This window comes from Lampetra fluviatilis, chromosome 33, assembly GCF_964198595.1.
Source record: "Lampetra fluviatilis chromosome 33, kcLamFluv1.1, whole genome shotgun sequence".
Lineage (NCBI taxonomy): Eukaryota > Metazoa > Chordata > Hyperoartia > Petromyzontiformes > Petromyzontidae > Lampetra > Lampetra fluviatilis.
This window is the reverse complement of record NC_136307.1, coordinates 238,700-263,590: the sequence shown is the minus strand read 5'-3', so window position 1 is coordinate 263,590 and position 24,891 is coordinate 238,700. Positions and strand designations below refer to the sequence as shown.

The window sequence follows — 24,891 nt, the reverse complement described above, 5'->3', positions numbered from 1 at the left end:
TAATTTCAGCAGCACCAATTCCGTGCAAGCAAACTATGGACGGATTCAACTGTATCCCATCAGCAGCACCACCATGCTTTCTTGAATGCTAGTGAACCGACAGATGTAGTCGGTATGGACTGACTTAATAATAAAAAGCCATACATCAATTATTGTAAAAAGAACGTGTTTAATCAGAGTATCTACGTCATATGGACCAGAAGCATAAACAATGACAAAGACGTGTTAAAAACTGCAAATAATGGAGGTGCATTCATTAAATTACGTTGAGGGGCAGGAAGAGGAACACAGGAGATTGGAGAATGCATGCCAAAAAACAAATTGTTCACGAACGATATTTGTGACGTTTACCTTCACAACACTTTGCCTTCCTATCGTGTTGTTGTTGTGGCATTGACCCGCACCTACTGGACGTCTGTGCCAAGAGCTTAATAGCTCATCGGATTCATCCAATATATTCAGATTCTGATATATTTAATGGACTATTAACCAGATCCTAACTGCTCAAACAAGTTTGCCTATACATGAAATGTTCACTTTAGTACCTCAGCCTGCAGGCCCCCTGGATCAGTGTTTTCCATAAATGTTTAAGCCAAATCTCAACTTTCCGAATGTAAACAGCCGTTAAACCTGTTAAACAAATGCTGCGAGTTTTTACCAGCAAGAGCCATCGATCAAAACCACGAGGCCCATTCAACAGTAATGGTTACTCGGGAAAAATATTCCAGGTAGTCCATAGGCTGCTGAAGTAGAATTACAGCTCATAACACTCCACAATAGTTTGTATGTGATGCAGTCTACGAGCCTTGTATTCTGTGTTGTTGTACCGAGTTGATGCACGACCTTTCCAGTTGGAACTTGACCATGTACAGCTGATCGTGGCATTGTTTTCTTCATGGCTTTTTTTGCTGTAACCAGGTGTGTATCGTGTAATCAGGTCCCCATCGAAAATGTGCATTTATTGCCAAATGGGATTGACCTGTGCCAAAATTTATAACACTATAATTTTTGCATAATTTCACCCAATTACTAAGATTGTGAAATTCGAAAATAGTTATCAAGTAAGCGATTAGATTACATTAATGTTATTCGCATCACAGCAATTACAATACTTATTGTGCCAATATATTTATTTTGAATGGCACACTCCAAAAACAATCTAATTCTGTGATGGCAACAATGTGTTTTGTTGAAACTAGGTTTGATTTATCTACTGAGATGCATATCAGAGTTTAAAAGGTGCAGAAAAGATTCCCCACATTGGAAATCTGCGTGACTTAAATTGAAGTTGGCAAATGCCTGGAACTGCAAGAAAGTTAATTAGACCAATCACTTCAATCATTGGAAGACATCGATAGTTTTTTTTTCTGGACAGAGTTTGCTTTAAAGTTGCTTCAGTTAATCAATATAGTAAAGTTAAACACAAACCTCGGTGTTGTACCACCAAGATTAATGTGCACTCAAACAATTCAGCTGGACTGATCACAATTGACAGCCACAGGCTAAAAAAAATAAATCAAACGTTTTAAGTCAACCACAAAGCAGAATTGGCATGTTTCCAAGAACACGAATTTAATCCAGGGTCTCTTAACACTTCTCGTGACAGTCCCCACATTTGATGCATTGACGAGATTTTCTCTGCAAGCATACCAGTCGTGTTGTATATGCAAAGCATACCGACTCTTCCGGCCAGGGTCAGAGGAGTCATCACTGCAAGCAGCTCCAGTAGAGTCCCACAAACGTGTTCCGATTGAGTAAATCACTTAATCTGACCCTACCTTTGCCTCTGCTTTGGGAAACTGGTCTAAGATAACCTCAGCATTCTCTAGCAAGATTGTTCAATTATATTTTAGCAGAAATAAAAAGAAAATGGAAAACTATACAAGTGATTCTGCTTTATAATTACAAAAAAACATTACCCAGCTGTGAACATGCAGGTTTGTTTTAATGGTGTATTTATTTTACAATGACAGAAAGCTAAAACATGAGAAAAAAATACAGGTGGGCTGTTCAAACAACAAAATACACCGTGGGCTACTCAGGAGACATATCCACTGCCAGCCTGCGGCGCAGCGTCACACGCCGCTGCTCATCGGGCTGCGCCCGTGGGCGGAGAAGGCTGTGGCGCTCCGCCGACACCTTGAGGGGCGTGCCGGGGAGCTGCAACCCCGCGTGAGCCTCTCCCACGGGGGTCACCTCGACGCTGGGCGAGTGCACGATGGCGTTGGTGCCGCCCGTGCCCATGCCGTTCATCGACTCCACAGCCTTGCAGAGATTGTCCACTTTTGTCAGCATGGAGGGCAGCAACTTGGAAGAAAAAGCAGTCAGATTGAAAAATGTAAATTGCTATAATTGGAGAGTTAAAGTTACACTAGTCATATACTTAAAATTCCACAAACGACAGAATAATATTTGCACGAGACATCTGCATAACGAGCTGCTCCATGCTGCGTCGCCTCCGACTGTGGAGGCTACCGCTGCTGCCACGTGCTGCTGCTGCTGCTGCGTCTGCTAATGCACTGCGGTGTCATAAGGCCATGCTGCTTATGGGCGGATTTGGATCCAGTTGCAGTTCTAATGAGGATTTAGGGCTCTGGTGCTAGATGGGTTAAGACAGGTTGAGCTGCACTTGATTTTAATTTGCAATTTCTAAAAAAATCCAATCCTTTTGCAATGAGGTCCAAATGGTACCAGAGTTAAGGCAACACAGAAGAGCAAGTAGGCAGGCAGGGGACATATGTCAGGTAGATGCAGGGTTAGGAGAGGACTCCATAAAAGAGATGATCACAGAGGTGCCAATTGCAGAGAATTTGAGCAATCAGCAGAGACCGTGGCAAGAACAATACAGGATGTCGAGAACCGCACGCTGCTCCACACGTCTCAATCTTTAGTCATAGTGGGCGTAAGAGAATGGGTTAAAGTAGTGACGAGCTGTGATTACTCAAGCATAGCGATACATTTAAGTCACATCAGAAAATATTGTATAAGTACAAGGAGAGGGTAAGTTGGGGGTTCCCTTTTTACATTTAAAAAGGGGACCCGCAACTTTTGTTATGCAATCATCTCAAGCAGCTATGCACGAAATCACATAAAAACACAATTCATCCAGAGCCACAACATGATTATGGGCTGTATAAACAAGGCATTCGTATACCTTCATGAGGGCCGATGTTTCCGTAGAGACGCTCGCCACCCGCTCACTCAGCTCTTTGTGCTTAGCATCGTCTACAGACTCACCACACACAACTGTCAGCGGCACAGGACACAGGGCAATATTACACACACCAATATATGCCAACACACAATCAATGTAATGCACCTCCAATTAGCAAGATTGACGACATAAGGTGCAAAATAAGTTCAATATACATACATGGGCTAACTTGTACATGTGATAACGTGTAAACGACATTCAACTGCACTTTAACAGACTCCACAAAGCACCTGTGTTGCATTCATTCTTCAGGCTTTTTGGAAGATAAGGATGGTACAATTTCTGGAAAAAGATAAATATAAATTATCAACAAAAAACAATCCTTTATCAAACATTTACAATTTAAACTTAGATGTTCCATGGTTGTTTAGAAACCAGGAGGTATCAGTTTTCATAGGAATAACACAGAAAGCATATGGACTGTTTATAATAAGGCTGTATGGCTCAATGGGAAAACCTCTGTAAAAACAAACAGGCAATCATGGTCTGCACACACATTTCCTAGAGGAAGTAAATTATCATTGCTGAACAGGTAGATAAGATTTAATGCAGATCTATCAAAACTATGGCCCGCAGGCCCAACCAATGCCATGGCTCATTTCATCCAACCTACAGATTCAAATGTAGTGGTAAATGGTCCTCACTAGCATTCAATTAAATTAAGTTATTTAAATAAAAAAGTGTGAAATAATCACCTTAAGTGTCTACCTAAAGGGCCTTGAGTTAAGCAAGGTGTAGGTGGACTTCAGTGGGAGTGGGGGCCTGGTATGTGGACCTCATAGCTTCGCTATCAGCAGACCATCAACCTGAAACTTGGTGCCGTTGAATTCTTCGGCCATCTAAAGCCAGTTCTGTAGAAAGTACAAGACCGAACTATACTAAACATAACTCACCCACTCCCAACAAACTAGAAATGGATACTAAATCTCTTATGCATACAGATTATACTGCATCAGGTGTATATATAGTGTATGGTTTTTGTTGTGTCTATGGCCCATGGTTCCCATCAAGCTGGGATCAGATTTCCCGTGGGTCTGAAAAGGCCTGCTTTCGTACCAGACACTCTCGCTCAGCCTTCAGCTCCCGGACAAAGTGCTTGATGATCCGCTTGGGGTAGCGCCGTCGCTTGCCGGCCACGGTCGTAATGTGATTGTTCCGAGTCTTATCCAAGCTCGCCATGTCCATATCTGATTGCAGAAATAAAGATCGCAGATAAAGGAAAAACCTGCAATTGGCAAAAAACAAGCTTTAATTGCGGTAAATTAAAATTCCTAGTTTTAGCTGAAAACGCTTTGCTTGGTTTCCGTATTCTTATCTTACTATTATGTAGGTTGCAAGATCAAGTTTGATATGAACTATTTTCCATCACTCTGCATGTTTACATATGTAGTGTCGTAGGTCTCTTCTTCCTTCCTGCTCGAGACTTGTGTGTGCGTGCGGGTGGCGTGCGTCGCACAAACACTCAGTTGGAGACGAGGTAATCGCAGGAGGCATAGTCCTCCCCTTTTATTTTTGTTGAGTTCATGCCACCACTCGGGGCCCCCCCTCTCTCTCTCTCGACCACGCTGCTCACGACCCATCCCAAACACGACCCTGTCCGCGCTGCACCGACAGCGTCGACCGGGACAGCCAACTACTGTCGGGCGGTGCAATAATCGGGCGAAGACGGCAGGGATGAAGGCAGTGACAACGCCAGCGATGACGAGACAAGTCCAATCCCAGAACTGGCAGCCTGGAGCTCTCACTCTTCGCTGCTTTTATTTCCCTCGGCGCGTCTTGGCTCCACCCTAGCTGCGCCTCCCTTCTTGAGAACCCACCAGAGTGATCCAGGGGCTTCCCCACAAGGTCTATCGTGACCCTTGCCACAGTTCCTCTGCCCTGCCGGCACACCTGTGTATATACTCAACGGCGTGTGCCAAGTGCCCACCTGCAGTTGCAGCTGCTGCACAACAGTCAGCGCTATGTCACTACACATACATGGGTATACGTCATAAAAATGTATCCTTGCCTCCTGACATACAACTGCTGTGCTTCTGTACCCAACCTTGCCTCCACAATTCTCTTGCCTTCCAATTTACACACCTTCAGTTTCAAACATCATCACATTCCCACCATCGTTCACTACCTCTATACATTTTCTGTTTACCATATTGTGGACTTCTTTTACAAGCAGTTACCAATTCTTGTTACCCCTCTATTGCCTCCCTGAACCCAACCTAATATCTCCTCATAATAGACAACCTGAGGTACCTATCCCGGGTTTCATAAACCTGAATGTGTGCACCATTTAATTGAAAGATTTTAAAATCCAAGGCAGATAAGTATGTCCCATGCTTTAAAAATATATATTTTGCCCAGAGAGTAGCTCTGGAAGTGATTTACCAACCATGGACCCGACAGCAATATATGGCTCATTAACAATGTATCAGAAATCTCACCTCGTGGGCTTCATAATCTACAGTGCTCTAACTTTCACATCAGTGGCTCAAGTGGAGGATTCCTGTGTCAACAGAATTGAGGCAGAACCAACTGAGACAATTAATTCAGATTTCAGCCACCCCCCAATTAATTTTTTTTTCACATCCAGCGAGTTGCTGGTATAAGCATCTATGTAAAAAAAACACAAATTGCTCATTCGTCATCATCAGTTCAACTGTCAGGGCTGAAACCAATAATTATGCATGCTGTATAACAGGCGAAGAAGCAGTGAAGTGATTCACAAAACCAGAGTGCCATCTAGTGTTGAGATAACGCCAAGAACGTGACCCCAGTAATTCTGTAGCGTCCTGTTCTGTAGATCGTTTCTGACACGAGGTGACATTCGTTTGACTGGAGAATGTAGTTTACAGCATCTTACAATTTCATACCTTGCAGGGGATCTTCCACTTCAGGAATTTCATGCCACAGCTTCCCGTTTATCGTCACATTTTCCTGCAGACCTCTCACTATGGTCTGCAAGCAGAGAAGCATCACAGCTCCACTGTAAACAATCCCACTGAGACATAACCGCGTCTCTAAGGGTGAAGCAGACATTGTTTGATGTGAATGTTGCGATTAACAGACCTCAACATTACCGAAAATGAGGTCTGAACGGCAACGCAATGCATCCTGGCTGCAGACATTGGCAGGTCACAAATAATAATGAAGATAATTGAGCAGTTTCACTGTATTGTGCAAACCGTGGTGACAGATAAAGGCCTTAAGTCGTGTAGGCAGTTTGAGCAGCTTTGGATGAGACTTATTGTGATCGTGCCCATACCCGAGCGTGGAGTGCAGCATTCGCTTGTTCAGCTCTTGTGCACGATACAACGGAACGATCCGCGCCAGGCGGGTCGCGGCGTTTGTGTGCACGGTGGGACGGAGTCCTCATAAGTAAATTAATTACGATTTTGACTTTTATTCGGGACCCCGTGGTCCCGCCATAAGGTCCATATGGCCGCAATGCCCATGACTAACGCTAACCAACACAAGTAATGCGGGTGTTGTGTATTTGTCAACACGCACGACGTGCCCTGCTGGGACAGAGTCGGTGTGGGCAGTGCAGTGCTGGTCGGAAGCAGAGCAGCGAATTGCAGGGTGAAGGGCAGGGAGGGAAGGCAAGGCAGGAGAGGGAGGAAGGGAAGGGGGTGGGGAGTGCAGGGAACAGCAGGGAGGGAGGAGAGGGCAGGGCGGGCGAGGCAGGAGAGGGAGGGCGAGGTTAGCCCGGGGTTTGTGTTAGGCCCCGCCTCGTCCACAAGACCCGCATGGCCGCTCACCGCTACGAGGAGCTCCGAGGCGATGGCTCGCCGCTCCTCGGACAGACTGCGCGCCAGCAGCTCGTCGATGGCGGCCGCGACGCGACGCGCCGCGAGCTCCGCGGCGCCGCGGGAGCCGAGCGGGAGCCGCGACTCCATCGTCTTCACCGCGTCCGCACGGCCCGCGCTCGCCTCCCATTGGCCGGCGCGCAGCACGTGACGCGGGCCGCGTGACCCGTGAGGAAAAGCGGCGCGCGGGAAAACACACGGACGCGACGTGACGTCACTAACGCGAGACCAACCGCTCGTTGGCGACGTCACGCCGTCGCGCTACCCGCGTGACCCAATTACGACTTGGCGCAGTGACGTCAATAGCGTCGATGTAAAAAATTGGAGCGGTGACGTCATAGGGAAACTGGCCACGCGGCCCAAATTATGGAACCGTAAATACTCAGATATCCAGAGACGCATCGACCCACAGAGACACAAAGAGACGCATCGACCCACAGAGACACAGAGACCCACAGAGACTCAGAAACCCACAGAGACTCAGAGACCCACAGAGTCACAAAGAGACTCAGAGACCCACAGAGACGCATCGACCCACAGAGACGCATCGACCCACAGAGACTCAGAGACCCACAGAGACACGAAGAGACACAGATAAGCCACAATAGTGCAATTTTGGCCATGCAGCCCCAACTATATGTACCATATAGTAGACCCATACAGGTACATACAGATCCCCATATACATACTTTAGTGTGACTGGTCCTGCGACCCAAATCGTATATAATTCTGTAGTCTGCGTTTCTTCAAAGGAGGAATAGCAAAACTAGTTCCAACGAACTTTCCTGAAGCCCTCTCATCGTGACAATCAGACCTCGACATTGGTATCTAGGTCGTGGACATATTGCCGTTATACGCAAGAACAGAACAGAGGTTAACACTCGAATGAAGGAGCAGTGTCTCCACGTCTCTGCAATACAACACTGTCGCGTCAGCATATCGTGCACGACCCGGAGCCCCACGGCCCCTCGGGAGCGAATCATTTCAGCAGCTCTGATGTCGTACAAGCAAACTCTGCGCCGGTGCCTCGATCATCAGCACAATTATTAAATAGATGTTTAGTTGAATATTGCATCTCACGCACATACATCTATCCGGGTGAATAGACCCGTGATCAAGAGTTGAGCGAGAATGGATGTGTGTAATCATGAGAGCTCTGAGTGAATCCACACTGTGACGCGCAGAGTCCCTGCCCTCTCGCGGGCACGCGACGGGACTGCAGCTCCATGCCCATCGACTCGCCCCGCAGTATTGGCTCGCTCGGAGAGGGTGACTCGAGCACGGAGGAACCACTTACACGCCGGAAGGCAGCAGCAGCCAGGCAGAGGCAGCGCCTACAATTCCCATACTAACCTAGCAGGTCAAATGTCTCACGAACACAGCCACCGTTGCTCGTTTTCCTCGATTCGGCGGTCGTTTTCGTTTTTCCCACATTGACATGCTAATCTCTCACGATACAATGGCCACCTCCGCAAGTTCGTCGTCGTGGAGGTAGCCCAGCTCTCCGATCTTACATTTATATGCAAATTTAATCTCTCGCCCCGCCCACTTCGCTTATGACGCTTGGGCTACACCCAACTCAAACCTTTATAACATCCTGCCTCAGCAGCTCTCCCGCTATTGTTTTTTACCTGATGACGATTGCTTGTGTTGCGATCGAAACGTTGTGATATTTTTATTATTTTTCTATCTACGTGGTTTTACCAAAAGACCCAAAGAATATGAATTCCTGCAGTCACGAAAGCTTTAAGTCAAGATATATACGAAGGTGTTTTCATATAATTAATGAGTTTAATATAGATGCTGCCACTTTAATTTATGTCAAAACTAACATAGTAATGGGTTGTGCATTGAAATCAAGGGGAACGGTTAACAAAATCACAATAAATGTTGAGAGTGAAGGGAAATGTTAACAAAACCACAATAAATATTGAGGGTGAAATCTGTACATGACGAGAATAAGCCATCATAACATACATAATATTGTAGTGCAGGTTGGAAAACCACGAGTTTCACAAAATACATAAAGCATGTAAAAGGTTAACAACCTTTAGGTATTAGCCGAAAAACATCAGCATTTCCTGAAGAGCTGCACATTGGCCCACTTGTCTTAGGTAACACATTTTCTAAATGGAAGTTAAACTTCATAAATATGCACGGATTTTTTATTAGTGTACATCAATAAAATCCAAAATCAACCAACCAGAAAACATGCTAGTTTACAGGGTGATGATATAAATGTTAAAATAAATTGTCTGTCATTTAGAGCATGCGTAATATCTAGCCTTGATACCTTATTATATACACACAATTAATTGATTCATAATGGTTGTAAAAGCCTACGTATACAATTACACATTTCATTGCACGAAAATGTAAAGGAAATATATACAATACAGTATACGTATTTGCTACCATGAGATCACACCCAGCCAGTTTAACCAGGATGGTTGCCAGAAGCTGTAATTAGTGATGTATGTCCGAGTGTCAACTCTCAAGCAAAACAAAATCACCTTGGCCTCATCGTCCTCATTCCACACGACCAATCCCTCAATTAACCTCTGGTCGTTGGACAAGCGTTGATATAGAGTATACGTTTATAGCGATGTATTTACACATTCATCGCCAACAAAACTCACGCCGATAGGGCAATGTGCTCATAAGTGTGAGGTTGTAAATCATGATCAAGTTTGATTTAGCCCATCGCCCCTCTCGGGTCAGTAAATTGAGCACTAAATGACTGCTTAATTATGGAAAGTAAACGGTGGTTGTTCGATGGCTGAGGACCACTAATAAGTGCTAAAAAACAAGCATCACAATGGATCACTTGTAGCAAAGAAACTTGCAGTGTGTAGATGATATATGTTTGTTCGTGCAGAAGGTATTGCAACTTTTGGCAGTTTTAGGCACCAAGACTGGACACTGGACCGAACATGAGCTTACTTAAAACAGAGTGCATGGCATTGATTATGGATGCTCCCTTTCCTTCACCTCTATCAGTTAAAAAGTGGAGGTAGTGGCAGACTATGTATTTAGGTAGTAATGTGCGTAAAATAGGGTGTTGTGAAAAGGAAATCCGCAGGCATTGAAATCATAAAAAACATTTAGAAGAGTATTCAAACTTCCTTTTAAATAAACTTGTGACCTTTGAAAATTTGCACATGTGCAAGATGCTATGTCTTGGTGGACAATCGTTAACGGCATTAGCACGATTGGTTACGTACGGTGCAAAATAAGTTCAGCATACGAAAGAAGAATGAACATGGAAGTCATCAGGAGAGAGAAGAGCTGAAGTGGACACAATCTCCGAGTGCACGGCTTGATGAACGGGGACGCCGCAGGAGGAGGGAACCGACCAAGAGACAGGCAGAGCGTCGCAATGTTGGAAGGAGACGAAGGAAGGGGGTGCTTGTGGAAATGAAGGTTACCGAGGACAAGCAATGGAGGCGGCACCCACAGGTCAGCGACCAACGTGAAGAGTGAAGGGAACGCGTTTGGCCCGTGGGCAACCAGTCTCAGTGCTTGAGGCCTCTATTAAAATCCAGCCTGAACGCGCTGCCCCCCTCTCTCCTTGTGTATCGTCATTCTGTGTAATCCTGCCCTGCCTGCCGACTTTCTATTGTATACACGCACACATTGTGTCAGGGCATAAAAACTAGACATATTTGCTTTCATAAATTGTACGTGGTATTTTGCAGTGATTATATTTGCTTTTGAGCTTTACATTTGTATAGTTTTGCTAAAAATACTGAAAGTTAGGCAATCAACCATGACCCACCCTCATATAGCCCTATTATGCACAGGTTGGAAATTTTGCAGCTATTTTTAGGGCAAGGCACTTGTACTTGAGCTATGGTCTACAGCCTTACACCACTCGTAATACGGCTGAAATCAGTGCAAGGCTGCACCGTGATGTTTACCACCAGCAACAATGGATGCGTCCAGTGATCTGCTTTTCGTTACCTGTGCCCGACGTTCGAGCGAGGCTAGGCGTTTGAGACTAATACCGTGCGTGGTTCGTCAGCCTTCACCACTTTCCAACGTCAGAGGAGAGCAGGGTCACGTGTGCTTGCGTTGACTCTCGCGTTGGCGGAAGAGGCGGAGGCGCTCGTTAAAGGGCAGCGTCTCCACGCCGGGAGCCGCGTCCTGCTCGGCCTCACTGCGCGGTGCACACAGCAGCAGCACGTGGTCGTCAGCGTGCGCGCCGCAATGCGACCACCCCACACATGCGGCCGTGCTCGAGGCAGGTCTCCGTTCGTAGGCATGGCTTGAATCAGCCTCGGGTCTAGATCCAGTGAGCCGGCTTAAAGCCACACTTTACTTCAGAATAGTGAATATATATACTGGAGGAATCCGATAAGCTATAAAGCTCTTTTTCACAGATGTCCAACTTGAGCCGGCTCTGAGCATAGTCCCAGCCACACTCAGGATTCCCGTGGGCCCAGCCTCGCTCAGTTGAGCGTGAGCTGAGCCAGAGCCAAGCTGCGACTGAGAAAATTGTGACGAGTGTTCACTCTCGCACAAACTTGCAAACTCTTGTATACGTTGTACTCCAATTATTGCCCATTTTCATATTTCCTAAATCACATATGCATTTAATGCAATATACCCAGTTGTCATCGAAACAAATTATTTCATGATACTGCGTTGGCAGTGGTGCGCAAACACGAACAACTAAAAACCTCAACACGTTCTTCAATATTCTTTGGGTCTTTCAGTAAAGTCACGTAGATAGGTTCAAACAAATCTATCTTTATTTAACTTTACCGAAAGACCCAAAGAATATGAATTCCTGCAGTCACGAAAGCTTTAAGTCAAGGCATTCTTCAATAACATTGGCTTCAAAAGTCTAATAGGTGACGTTTCAGCCAATGGCCCTTTACAGGACATAGCTTATTCCTCTCTGGCCTCTGCGTGAAGGGCCAATTCTTAGTAAAAGGGAATTATCGCTTTCCTATAATTTGCTTTAACCTGACCAAACAACTTAAACCTCACTATAAAGTACACATTTTTTTAAAGGAACCATTACATATATTTTTTACGTTTAATTTTAAGACTCCTTCACAGAACAATGTCAAACTGTTTAAATACTGTTGGATCATTTGGTCTTCAACGTATCATCTGCATTGCTCACCTGGGGGAGGGGGGGTGCTGACGGTGAGGAGAGTCTCTGGAATCTTGGTGTTCATCACCCATCGAGGACAATTTGCCTGCAGAACCTTCAGGCTTTGAATGCTGTTGCCGTAGTATGTGTGGCTTGTAAACGCCAGATCTCATGAACTTGCCGGATTGCTGAACTACTGGTTGAGGCTCAGATGTCAGGCTTTTGGGTTTTACAGCCAATGGTGGACGAGGCTCATGCTGCCCTGAGCCTTTACTTGGGTTCAGCCTCAGCCCTGAGATTTTTTGTGCTCGAAAAGAGTCTCTCTTGTCCAGGACCTGCAAGTCCGTTCGAGCAGTGCCCTCCCTCACGTCCACCACTCTCATCGGTCGACCGTCTCTCAGGGATGATCGTCCCAAAGCCCAGGACACATCCCCTGGGTCCTGAGGAGCAGAGCTATATGTCCTGAGAGTATGGGCTGTTACTCGAGAAAATTTGACGTCATCTGAATGCTCATGGGAGTGTCCCCCATTACAAGGAACGCATTCATGAGCCGATCCCACCTCAGTTGTCCTTTCTACCCAGGGCGAATCATCAACCAGCAGGATAGATGGTGATGGAGGGGGTGGGAAGGCCGACTCTGTGAACATCTCAGCTTCTAAAGGCAGGGGCAATGATGGAGGTAATGGTGGGACCTTCAAGGAATGCACTGCTCGTATTTCACTAGAACTCGAGGACGTGGTATCTAAAAGTGGACTCTCTAGATATCTATCAAGCTGACTGTGGATTAAGTTTTCCCAATGAGTATCAATAGTTTGATCGACTGGGCTCAATTGAAAATTATTTAGAACCCTGTCATCGGCAGTTTGCTCCGGTTTATTAGCATAAGCGTTGGAAATTTCACCTTTGGGCACATCATGAGGTTTATCATCGCCCTGCTGTGGTGAAGCTCCAGGATTTATTTCGGCAGGAAAAGCGATATCTGCATGTGTTTTAAAATCACTACACAATTGTCTTCCTGGTAGAACAAAGGGGGTTTGTGAAGATGGCTGAGATCTCAGTGGAGGATGAGAACTGTTGTTTTTGTTTGGTTCATTCTGCCTCGCATCCTTGCTGTGCACCACCTCCGCGGGGAGCTCGCGCCCCTCAGGATGCCGACTAAGCTCTTCGGCCATGCCTCTCTCCGATGCTCCGTGAGGGTCCATGGCCTCAATGGAAGGGTGGAATGCAACTTGTTTCAAGTGTGGAGAGTATTCAGGAGCTTGTTGAATGTCATTGAAAAACATAACCTCTACATCTCTATGAGTTTCATCCAAGTAACAATCTAAAGGTGATCTATTATTTTGCATCAAAGCAACATGCCACTGAGAGTCGGCATCTCCACTTGACCGAGTTAGTTCAACTTTTGGAGGACTTTGCTTTGACTCAAGCTGGTCACTTGTCATTTGAATATTTTCCTGTGAAAAATGTCCCGTAAAACTTGATGTATGTCTTGTAAAATTATTGGAAGGACCAGAACTGAAATTGGTCAAACCTTTGGCCTTCGTATCTGCTTCGAAGTGTGAGTTAACCATTGAAGAAGATATTTCCAAGTTTCCTTGACTAAATTCACGAACCTTAGGTTCTGTCGATGCAGGGTCAGGGCTCACGCGGAGTTGGCTATGTTGCAAGTGTTCATTGGGAGCCACAAACTGATAGGTTTGCGGTGCAAAGGGCACGGTGGCACTAGGCAGCTGTGAGACAACGGGGCCTGTGGCCTGTGCTTCCCAGGACTCCTCCGTCTCCCGCAGAGCTAGGGTGAGCGTCTCGGTCGTTACGCGTGGAAGCCCACGGGAGCGCGACTTCCTGTGCGCATCACTTCGCTGCGACGTCCCTCCATCTGAGACGACTTTAGACTTCATTTCGTCAGCAATATCTGCTGTGGTGTGTTGAGGAGTTATGGGGCCTGCAGAATGTATTCCATGCGATCTAAAAATGGGCAATTTCCCTCCAGTTGTGAGTGATGGCTCTGGCCCTGCTGAAGCTTTTGTTTCATTCCAGTATGGGGAGAGGCGACTGGGATCTTCGTTGCCTCCTGGTACTTGAACCTTCATGTCCACCTTTTCTACAAACTGGGGTTTCATTCCATCTTCTGCAAACTTTTGCATTGTAGAACTTGGCGACTGATCGATACATTCACTCTCTTTAGCAGCAGACATGTTTACATGCTGGTCCCGTTTATTTTTAATCATGGGCAATACCTCTACATCATCATGGGATACCTGAACGTTTCTAGCAAGCTGTCTAGTTTGTTCCACTGCAATTATTTTGTTATGTGTGGGTTTTTGTATTGCGTCCATAGCACCCAAAGCATTTCTCTCGGGGTTTCTGATGTGTGTTGAGAAATGTTGCTCAGTTGCTGTGGATTGCTGGGCATTTCCAGGCCACATCTCCTCAGAGATGGAAGAAAGTACATCAGGGATGACTCTACAGGAGGTTCGCCTTGTGCCTTTTGATTCGCCAGTGCTCGCTCCAGTGAACCCAGGCGCGTGGCGTCTTGCGGGCTCGTGGGGCTGCTGCTGCTGCTGCTGCCGGGGCCTGCAGGAAGGGTCCTCCACTCCGCTCTCTCCCACTAAACGATCACAATCACAAGGGAATTCATTGCGCAATTCTGCTGTCTCGTGTGGACCTGCAGTTTGTTTGTGTGGTGATAACATGTGACTAAGGATCGGTACACATTGATTTTCACTGCCATTTTCCACAAAGTGAACGGTACTTTGTAAGTCATATGGATTTGCGTTAAAGTCATCTGGGTTTGTTTGTGTTGTGGGTAAACCCTGGTGCACAGCATTGAGAGTCTGGTCCATATTCTTTGAGAAGTTTAGGATGGGCTCGAAGAAGCCTCTCTGCAGGAGCTGATTGAGATTCCCATCGGAGGCTGAAGAGAATCCTGTAGAAAACCTCGAGGCGGGAACCGGGGAGCTTCGTTCGGCCTCCTGGGGGACAGGTGCCCGGAACAACAGTGGGCGGAAACCCCCTGCTGCTAAATCGGGGTCTAGTTCTGGGGAGAGACCACTTGGGGACTGGGCAGAGTGAGGGCCCGCAGGAGGCTCTGTGTAGGAGACCGATCCCATCGGTGCCTCCATCTCTACCTGAGACTCCACGAGTGACTGCTGGGAATCAAAACCACCTGAGTGCGGCCCAGATTGAGGGGGATAAGTGGGTGACTGCAGGGCTTTCAATTGTGGCACTGTGTGCTGAGTGACTGAGAATGAGGAGTTATGCCGTTCACCATCACTTCTCATGTTTACATTAACGCCAGGTATTGTGGATTTAAACGGAGGTTTTGGTTCTCCAGTAGGTGACAGATGAGTCGTTCTTTCTCTGCCGCCAACTGGTGCTCCAGCTGAGGTCACAAACGAAAGTGGACTTGACTGAGGTTGTCGCTGTTTTGAGTTTGGGTGCAAAGGTAATTTGTGAAGTGTCTGGCTTGTGCCCAGATGAACCGCCTCCATTTGGTTTGGCTCCGGAGAATGTCTACGCTGCTCCCAGGGATCCAGGCTGCGGTCAGACCAGGGTGGCAGCGCTTGTCCGAGCCGGGCTTGGAGCGCTGGGTGCGTGTACTGGCCCTGTGTCACCAGGGTGTCTGAAGAGAGCTCCAACATGGATGCCGCCGGCCTGAACGCTGAAGACTGCAACATAAAACATCAGGCAGTGTGCTCAGCCAATGAGATTGTGTCTTTGGCTCAAATCCACAAGCAAGAGCCGCCCGCTTACATGCAATCATCGCTACATAAATAAGGCAGTGGTAAAATAAAAAAAATAAAAAAAACAAAGTTCCAGTGTCCTCATGCATCTGAGTTGCAGACATGCAAAGAGACCAATAGACGTACACAGACTTGCATAGACCCACAGAGATATCTAGGGTTTTGCATAGACTTAGATTGAGAATGACAAACTTAAAACAGACTTGCATAGAGATGCGTAGACTTACACAAAGTAACGTACAAACCAAATGATTTACTGTTTACATAGAGACCAAAATCCTTGTGAGTGCCACATAAGAGCGCTTTACTGTGGGCGATAGTGTCTGATGATCATGGATGCTACCCATCGTGGTGTAATGGTTCATCATACCGATGTAACTATGGAGGGAAACCCATGCAAAACAAGGGGCGAAGATACAAACTCCACACAAAAAGGTATCCAAGTTGGGAATCGAACCGAGACTCTTCTTGCACCAAGGAAAGAAGTATTACCATAGCGCCACCCAGCCACCCAAATATAAACCCACACCACAGCCATTGCCACCTTACAGACCGCACGTCAGGGGTGCCCTGCTTCTATAGTTTGGGCCAGGTTCAGGCGGACGCCGCTGCCAGAGGGAGCGTTACCCTGGGTGCGGCCGTCCCAGGAAGGGGGTGGCGGAGCAGTGGTAGCTGGGACACCGCCCCGTGCTGGCTACCCAGCTGCGACTGGTACTCAATCCACAGGTTCTGCAGCTGCTCCTCCTCCAGAGGAGAGCGGTGCCGGGAGTTCAGCCGATTGATTTCAACCTCCAGCAGCCTCAACACGTCGACCTGCACGACAGTCACAGCCACACATCACGGATTATTACAGAAAACTGTGCGTTGCGGCACGGGATTATACCGGCCACAGTGCCGGCACTTGCGGGGTGCTGGGGTAGGCCCTGCACCACCAACTGTCCCTTTTGCACGATCAAACTCGACTCTTGCTAGAGGTGAATGACAGTTAAATGTGGGCCCCCACACGGCGGTTCTCTTGGCCACTCCATCCGAGAGGAGCCAGAGCGAGGCCTGCCTGCCCACAACACAGTTAACAGCAGCAGCACCACCACCAGGACAGCTTTTATGCTATCTCCACCACCCATTCCCTGCCCCTGCTCAAGGCCTTCCTTTTTAAAGTTAGACAACTGTGGTTTAAAGTGGTCATGCATTAGCTTGATCTGTTTGTCTCACCATCTGTTTCTACAATGGGGGGTCATGATAACTCTTGTAAAGATTATCCAAAAGGAACGATATGTTTGTATGAAGTTGTTTTGCTATTAGGGACTTACCCTGTAGACAATCAGGCAAAGTGATTTAGAGGGTTTTAGGCTTATCTTTTTTCTCTCTCTGGCTATTTGTTCTCTCTGCCTGTGTCCTCTCTTTTGGAATGTTCACACTTAAATTCTAACTTAGCAATCTTTGAAATACGTAATCAACCAGGCTATGCGTTAATTGTGTGTTGACCGACTCTCTGTGTTATATTACATCACATTTCGATATTTTGCGAGGTTATTTAATTTTAGTGTGCCTTTCTCCTAATTTTCAAGCTTGTGTGCCGTGCCACGTCGTCATCTTACTTGCGCAGCAGCAACACGTTGCCGTACACTCATTGATATGCTAATTTTCTCTGCCCCCTCCCTCTCTCCGTCCCCGCCCCCCCTCTCTATATTTAAGGGACCGTCACAGAAACGACCCCTCTCTCTGTGCCGATATGTGTCCTCTCTCTGTGTGTCCTTGTGATGTCTGTCTGCTTATGTCTGTCTATAGTTTTCTAGTTAGATTTTTATTGCTATTTCTTTTATGCCTGATGATTGCTTGTGTTGCAATCGAAACGTCGCTATTATTTTAATTTATTATTTTATTTTTAGACGTGACTTAACCGAAAGAACCAAAGAAGAAAAATATATCTTTCTATATAAAACTACATTGTGCATTGCATGTAGACAGCGAGGGGCTGGACGTGCATCCACCTGGCTGTGGGCAGCGCTGCCCCGAGCGTGGTCCCTCTCCTGCCATGCCTGCGTCGTGAAGCTCTCGCTCTTGGGACGCGCTGCGCGGGACGTCCGCCGCACCACTGAGGGTCGCTCGCACCCACGCACGCACAGCATACCGAATGTACAACAGCGTTCGCCGATTTCCGTGCGTCACCGACGCAGGCTGCGTGCCGCGCAACGACGTGTGGACCGCGCACCCTGCGGACGCTGGGCGACGTGCAACAGCTTACCGCGGTTGTTGAGGGGCGTCGGATGGCTGAGCGTATCCGCCAAGTTGTGAAAGAGGGCGGCATTTTTAGCGACGTCCAGTGCGACCACGGATCCGGTCTTCATCATAATCTCCACTGCCCTGCAGGCCACACACAGCAGGACGTCTGCAGAGCGGGGCACGTGCTCGAAGGCGACAGACGGGCAGGAGTATGGGCAGCCCAAGGGGGGTTTGTGTGGGAGGTGGACAGCCACGGCCGGCTAGGAGGGAGTCACGTTGGACTGTGCGTTGAGTGCAGCAGGCTCACTCGGTGGGAGCCACCGAGGTGACACTTCCAACTCCAATGGAATGTTTTTCCCGCACGGATGTTAAGTACCGTCTCATTTTACAAAGAACGAGTGCAGACAAACCCTGGCAGGGGGATTCAGACTGCAAAGCCTGAGCAATGGCTGTGAATGACCTCTGGGATTTGGGTGGTCATTTTCACAGAATACTGACCTGGACGAGGAGGTACTAGTGCATATTTCAAAGCCGTGTGGTATACAGTATCATTATTATTACTTATCCAGGGAAGCCTCAAGACTCATTTTCGGAAGGGTCCTGAAAAGTTTTCATAGCAGAATGTGATGCTGCTGTGTGTAATCCCAATTAAATAACTTGCAAATAATGTTTCAACATTGGAATGTTTTGGCCAATAATAGTTGCATTATATGCATTGTTTTAGCTGTGTGAGGAAACTGGAAAACCTGGAGGAATGCCATGCCGTACAGGGCGAGAAAAGACTCCACTCAGAAAGGTGTCTGAATCAGGCATCAAACCCAGGCGCATCTTGCTGTGAGTCATGACTGTTACCACTGCGTGACCCTTTATGTATGCTGAACTTATTTCGGACCGTACGTAGCCAACCCTGCTAATCGAAACACCGTGCACTCTGTCATATACAGCTTTCACAATCAGGTGGTTTTCGGTTCATTACCGTTTTTCTGAAATTCCGATCAAACTTGTTCCATTGATGGAGAGGAGCTGGTCACCCTTGGCGATTCTCCCATCCTGGCACGCACACGAGACATACAATCGGCACCATGCCACAGCCATCTGATCAACTTCCCACCACCCAACAACTGCCCCTTCTAACGATGCACTCATCCATATTTAAAGCCTGAACTCTCTCCAAAGTGAAGGATGCTGATGTGTCCTTATTACAAGTGTAGTGACTGACTTGGAGATGTAACTCTTGGAGGCAATTCTTTAATGAACACTGAGTACACGGTTACACGCTCTGCACTGTTACACAACGCTCTGTCTCTCACTTAAACGCAACTCTATATACTAGTTGCTACCCTACAACACAACGCTAGCCATCTGACACTGACGGCGCTGAACGAAGACAGCCAACTACTGCTAGCAGCACAATGATCAAGTGGATGACGACAGCGGCCAAGGCGAGAGCAGAGACGACGACGACGAGGGGATCTCACTCCAACGACGGCCTCGAGCCTTCGCTCGGGTCCCCTTTTATCCTGTCGGCGTGGCCTCGCTCCGCCCCGGCCACGCCCCCCTTCTGGAACCTACGAGCGGGCTCTCGGCGCGTCCCCTCCGTAACCTTTACCCTCGATGCCTCTTTGGTCTGTCACGTGGCCTGCTCTCAATCAGGGCTGCTTCACTCTGCAGACCCCCTTCCCTGCCAGCAGCCAGCGCTGTGCCACGTAGTGACCAATTTATGTCACTACAAGGATAGGATGCAGGATATTAGGACAGCACATGAGGAATTTCAACAGGCATCTCCCATCTGCCAGGTTGCTTTTAAGCGCATTCCTAAGATGTGCAGACAACACTATACACACTTTCTCAGTGCCTGTATATGGTGAATGCAATGCAATGCAGCACCACGTCACACGTGTGGATTTAACCGTCAGTAAAAACCTGTGGGTGAAGAGGGCTCCGAATTGGAGCTCCTGAATAATGAGCACAGCGGTTATGAACATTTGAGTAATCATGATAACAATATCTGCACCACAGCCTGGGGCCCAGTCGGTGGCTCCTGACAGGGACCACAGTACCTGACAACATCCCACGTGAACTTTCAATATCACATAGACCGACATAATTGTATTATTATCGAGTTATCATTGTGCTTGTTACCCAGGAAAGCCTCACCGAGTCTCCAGACTATATTCAGGATGGCCTTGCCAAGTATTTGCAGTCGGGGGCGATGTTGGTGCTGTGTGCAATCCCAGTTGAGTAATTTACAGGAAATGTTGCAGGATTTAAATGTTTGGCTGATACCTGTCACATTGTGTGGTTTATTTCCACTTTTTAACACAAACCTTACTGAAGAAGGTAGCACGGCATGTTGAGGGTGAGCAATGCCTGGTTATGTATTGGAATATACGGCCACGTTGGCGTCTGCATGCCATGAGAGCGATTCTCTTGACGGTGACGGCGTGCGCCAGAAGCACCGCATGTGACGGTGCGTGTGCAGTTGCTGGTTTGCAATGGCGAACACGGCGCTTACCAGGTCAGCGGCGCCACCTTTGATGATCGACTTGATGTAAATCCCGATGTTGGCCTGCCTGGGTCCCTGGAAACACAGGCATGGTTCAGCGGGCCGCGTTCAGAGTTAAAGTTAGTTATGTGTGTGGACGTGTCCGGTGAAGGGTCAACCTTAGCAGCGACGATGCTGAAGCCGAGGCCCTGGCGCTTCTGCAGGTTTATCTGCACAATTTCCGGTTCCCCCATCATGACGGAGACCTGTTGCAAAACAAGCCGCATTTCTCATTAAAAACCAGGCTACAGTCTACATTAGAGACTGCCAGTACATTCACAATACTTAATAACCAGGCTACAGTCTACATTATAGACTGCCAGTACACTTACAATACTTAAGAACCAGGCCACAGTCTACATTATAGACTGTCAGTACACTCACTCCGATTAAGAACCAAGATACAGTCTACATTAGTGTTTTTTCTTATTATTTATTATTTTATTTTATGAATTCCTGCATTCACGAAAGTTTAATTTATATTTAATTTATTTTCTTTCTACGTGACTTTACCGAAAGAACCAAGGAGTAGTCACGAAAGTTTTAAGTCAAAATGAAACACGACGTCAAACACAGCATCCCCACCTGTAGAAGGCCAGTCTCTCTGCTGATTAATGGATATTAATTAAATATTTAATGTTATGCTTCTTTAACCAGGAAAGCCTCACCGAGTCTTAACACCCTTTTTGAGGAGGGTCCTGCCAAGTTTTCACAGTAGGAGTGATGTTGCTGCTGCGTGTAATCCCAATTGAGTACTTCGCCAGTGAATTTTCAGCACTGGGATGTTTGGCCAATGCCTGTTACACTGTGCGGCTTTTTTAATCTATGAGAGAAAACCAGAGAACCTGGTGGAAATCCATGCAGAAAAAGGGCAGAACAAACTCCACACAGAAAGGTAACCGAGTTAGCAATCGAACCCAGGGCCTTCTTGCTGCGCGGCAAGAGCATTACGACTGCGCCTTCCTGCAAGCCCTGGCAGCTGCTCTTATTGGAGGGCAGAGCCAATCTGGCCCTCACATGTTGCGCACGTGTCACAGATGTTGTTATGGGTGGGGACATGAACTGCACTTCTGTGCACGTACGAGCATGGACATTCACGTGAATAAAGGCGTGTGAACTGCACGTGTCACCTCGGACAGCGAGTTTGCAGCGGAGCGGCGATCCGAGTCGCCGGAGAAGAAGACGGTCCAGGTTCCCGTCCACGGCTGTGGGAGCAGCTTGCACAGCCCTGCGTCACAGCGTCACAGCGTCACAGCGAGAGGTACTCCTCCTCACACCCAACCACACGCTAAGATAAAGATCCCCCGTATAGCCTTTAAGACTTTTGGGGCAAGTGCTGTTAGTGAGCACTCATGAAAGATAGCATGGCACATGACGGGGTTAGTGACCAGCACGGTACTCGGCCGCCTTTGTCTCTCAAGTGGCCATGTTTACCCGTCGCACCAGGTACTCATTTGAGCCGAGTCAACCGAGGGGAGACCGAGGACTGGTTCTGCGGGCATGTGTGCGTACTTACCGGCGAGGAGCAGGGGCTGCAGGAAGTGGTGCAGGCCGGCAGGGATGGCGGCGAGGCCCTCGCAGGCGTAGCCGTCCCCGGGCACCAGGAAGGGCAGCCGCAGCTCGAGGCTCTCGAGGCGACTCACCTCCTGCAGCTGGGACAGCCACACCGCGTCCGTCGTGTCGCGCGTCATGCTCACCACCTGCTCAATCACCTCCTGGGAGCGCAAACACACATGCATGTCCATACACACGTGGATACACTCAGACACATACCCACACGTGTGCACAAGATGCATGTGCAATAGATGCATGTACACAGATGCGTGCACGCACCAAGTTCACGTAAAAAGTTTTTTCTCGGAGCTGAATGTCATATCCCTGTGTCGATGGTGGTGCACCCCTGTAAACCAGGGCTTTGGTTGTGCAGCGCACATCATGAGCACTACATTCCCAAGCTGCAGGGCTATCCAGTGGCAGCACAGCAAGCAGGTTACAGGCCTGTCTGTGCAGACTGTTGCTTAGTCATTCAAGTGCCTAATCCTTTATTCTTTCAAGTCAAGTTTATTTGATAATGAGATAAGAACTTAAGAGACCAGGATGAGAATTCAAAAAACCAAAGTACAGCAATGAAGGAAATCGAAATTGGTGCCAAAATAACCAAGCCACATGAGATATTGAAAATATTGTATAAACATGAATGATAAATAATAAAAACTTAAGTTTGCTCAGAATAGTTTTAGACTGACAAGAACATAATTAACATTAAACAGATATGAGGTGACTTATACAAATATGTAAACAGGCACTGATACACGAGTCAAAAGCAATTGCAAAAGAAGTTATCATAAAGAATCGAGAGCTCAGCATCAAATTGCGATTAAGATGGGAGAGGAACCAGGAACATCCTTGAAGCGGCGGAATGCCAGGCGTGTGTGGGGCATTCACAGAGCACGAGTGAGAACCACGCGGTTCTTTTGTATCCTCGCCACAGACGAGCCGAGCACCGCGCCGGCTGTGGGGACACGGCGAGGCCTCTTGCCTGCGGTATCTTGGGCTCGTCGGGCGCGTACTGGTAGGTCTCCAGCAGGGCCCGCATCTGCAGCGAGTTGAGGCGGTAGCAGGTGACGAGGATCTCGCGCACGTCGCTCACTTCGTACTTGCGCATGGTCAGCAATTCCGTGGCCTGCAGCCGTGCAAGCACTCACTGTTAATGCCTCGATGCCGTCGACAAGCACTGACGTGGTGCCCTCGGTCAAAACGACCACGTACATTTCATTATGCACCGATCATCAATTTTAAATATCTCTCGTGTGAAATCACTCACGATTACATGGGAGATGTCGCTCAAAGATGACCTCTTTAGTGGCTATTGGGAGTTGCTACCGGCCAAGGTGATTTACATCTGCGACGTACAAACAACACGTGCGTGGCACGCTCCACCAGCGCTCACCACTTTGCGTTAAAGGCCATGGATCCGTCGAGGCATTTTTAGGGAAATTGTTGCTGGCAATGTTGCTGCAGCATTTTCGATTGTAACCCCAACCCTCGTGGGCAACTGGGACGGACAGCAACACGTGACTGCCTGCCATTATGCTCTTCATTTTAATGGCCGCTTCATTTTAACTGGGATCTGGATCTAATGGTGTGGTGAGATGATGTGATGGGCTATGATGGGCAACTGAATACCTGAAACATCTGGGAATGTTTCAAGAATATTGGTGCATTTTTTTGGGGAATTCTGAATTTCTCCCACGAGTAAAACTGGCCAAACATCCCAATACAGAATCATCCTGTGAGAGAGCCCTGATGCTTGGTGATTCTTCTCTGTGCTAATAGAGGACATGTTTGTCCATGCAGTGCGTTTGCTGTGACCTGCACGATGTGTGCTAGGTGGCAGGCCGCAGCCCGCTCCAGGCCCTGCCCCTCGGCCCAGCGCGCCAGGGGCAGCAGGCGGCGCTGCAGCGTGGTGGCCCAGTAGCGCGAGCGCAGGCCCAGGTCCACGTCGGAGAGCAGCGAGTTGAAGAGCCAGCCCGTGATGAGCGTGAACACGCGTGCAAATATCTGCACCAGCAGCGCGGGGTTGGTTTTGAACGTCCTCAGCATTGACATCACCTCCGTCAGCAGAGACAGCACTGGACCTGCTCACAAGCACCGCGTGAAGCGGTCAAGCAGAGACGAAAGGAGATGAGAGAAGCAACCCTCTAAGTTTGAAAATCGTGAAACACGTGTTACCACTTTGATAGCATGTGGCATTACCGATTGTCACGGGTGGCATGTCGTCACATCCCTGCCAGTTTAGCGTGAGACCTCACCTATCTGAGGTGCCCCAGCGGTCAGGGTCTGTGGATCCTGCAGGAACACGGGCAGGCGCACACTCAGCTCCGTCTTCAAGCACTCCACCAGGTTGCTGTGGGTCACAGCACACAGTGCACACATGGGTCAAGGCTGGAGGGGGTGGAGCAGTGAAGCAGTGGCTATTGCACTGCACAATGAACTTAGCAAGCCGAGGTTAATTCCTGCCCATGGTTAGCGTCAGTGGTGAGCGATATCCGAACCAGATCTGGGAACCCCTTAACTAACTCGCACCAACCAGCGCGATGAAGTCTACTCAAACAACCACAATGGCAAACACGGCATGGGGTGGCCTTCGTTAAACAATGGATTTACAAAGCTCTGCATGCGTTATATTTGACCAATTTTATAAGACTGAAAGCCCTGATGTGTTTATGTGAGTCACAGATCACATGAGGCACAGGGAA

The 24,891-nt window shown here is 47.8% G+C and overlaps 1 protein-coding gene across 1 annotated transcript; it reads right to left on the bottom strand.

Moving 5' to 3' along the window:
• Nucleotides 1–1,542: 1,542 nt before the first annotated feature.
• On the bottom strand, nucleotides 1,543–7,172 carry NSL1 (NSL1 component of MIS12 kinetochore complex). Its single transcript, XM_078871733.1, has 6 exons — nucleotides 6,970–7,172; nucleotides 6,082–6,166; nucleotides 4,271–4,401; nucleotides 3,445–3,496; nucleotides 3,155–3,225; nucleotides 1,543–2,307 (listed from the first exon to the last, which is right to left on the bottom strand). Exons 1-6 carry the CDS (start codon nucleotides 7,105–7,107, stop codon nucleotides 2,035–2,037), a joined length of 750 nt encoding a protein of 249 aa, XP_078727859.1. The 5' UTR covers nucleotides 7,108–7,172; the 3' UTR covers nucleotides 1,543–2,034.
• Between the last annotated feature and the right edge of the window lie 17,719 nt (nucleotides 7,173–24,891).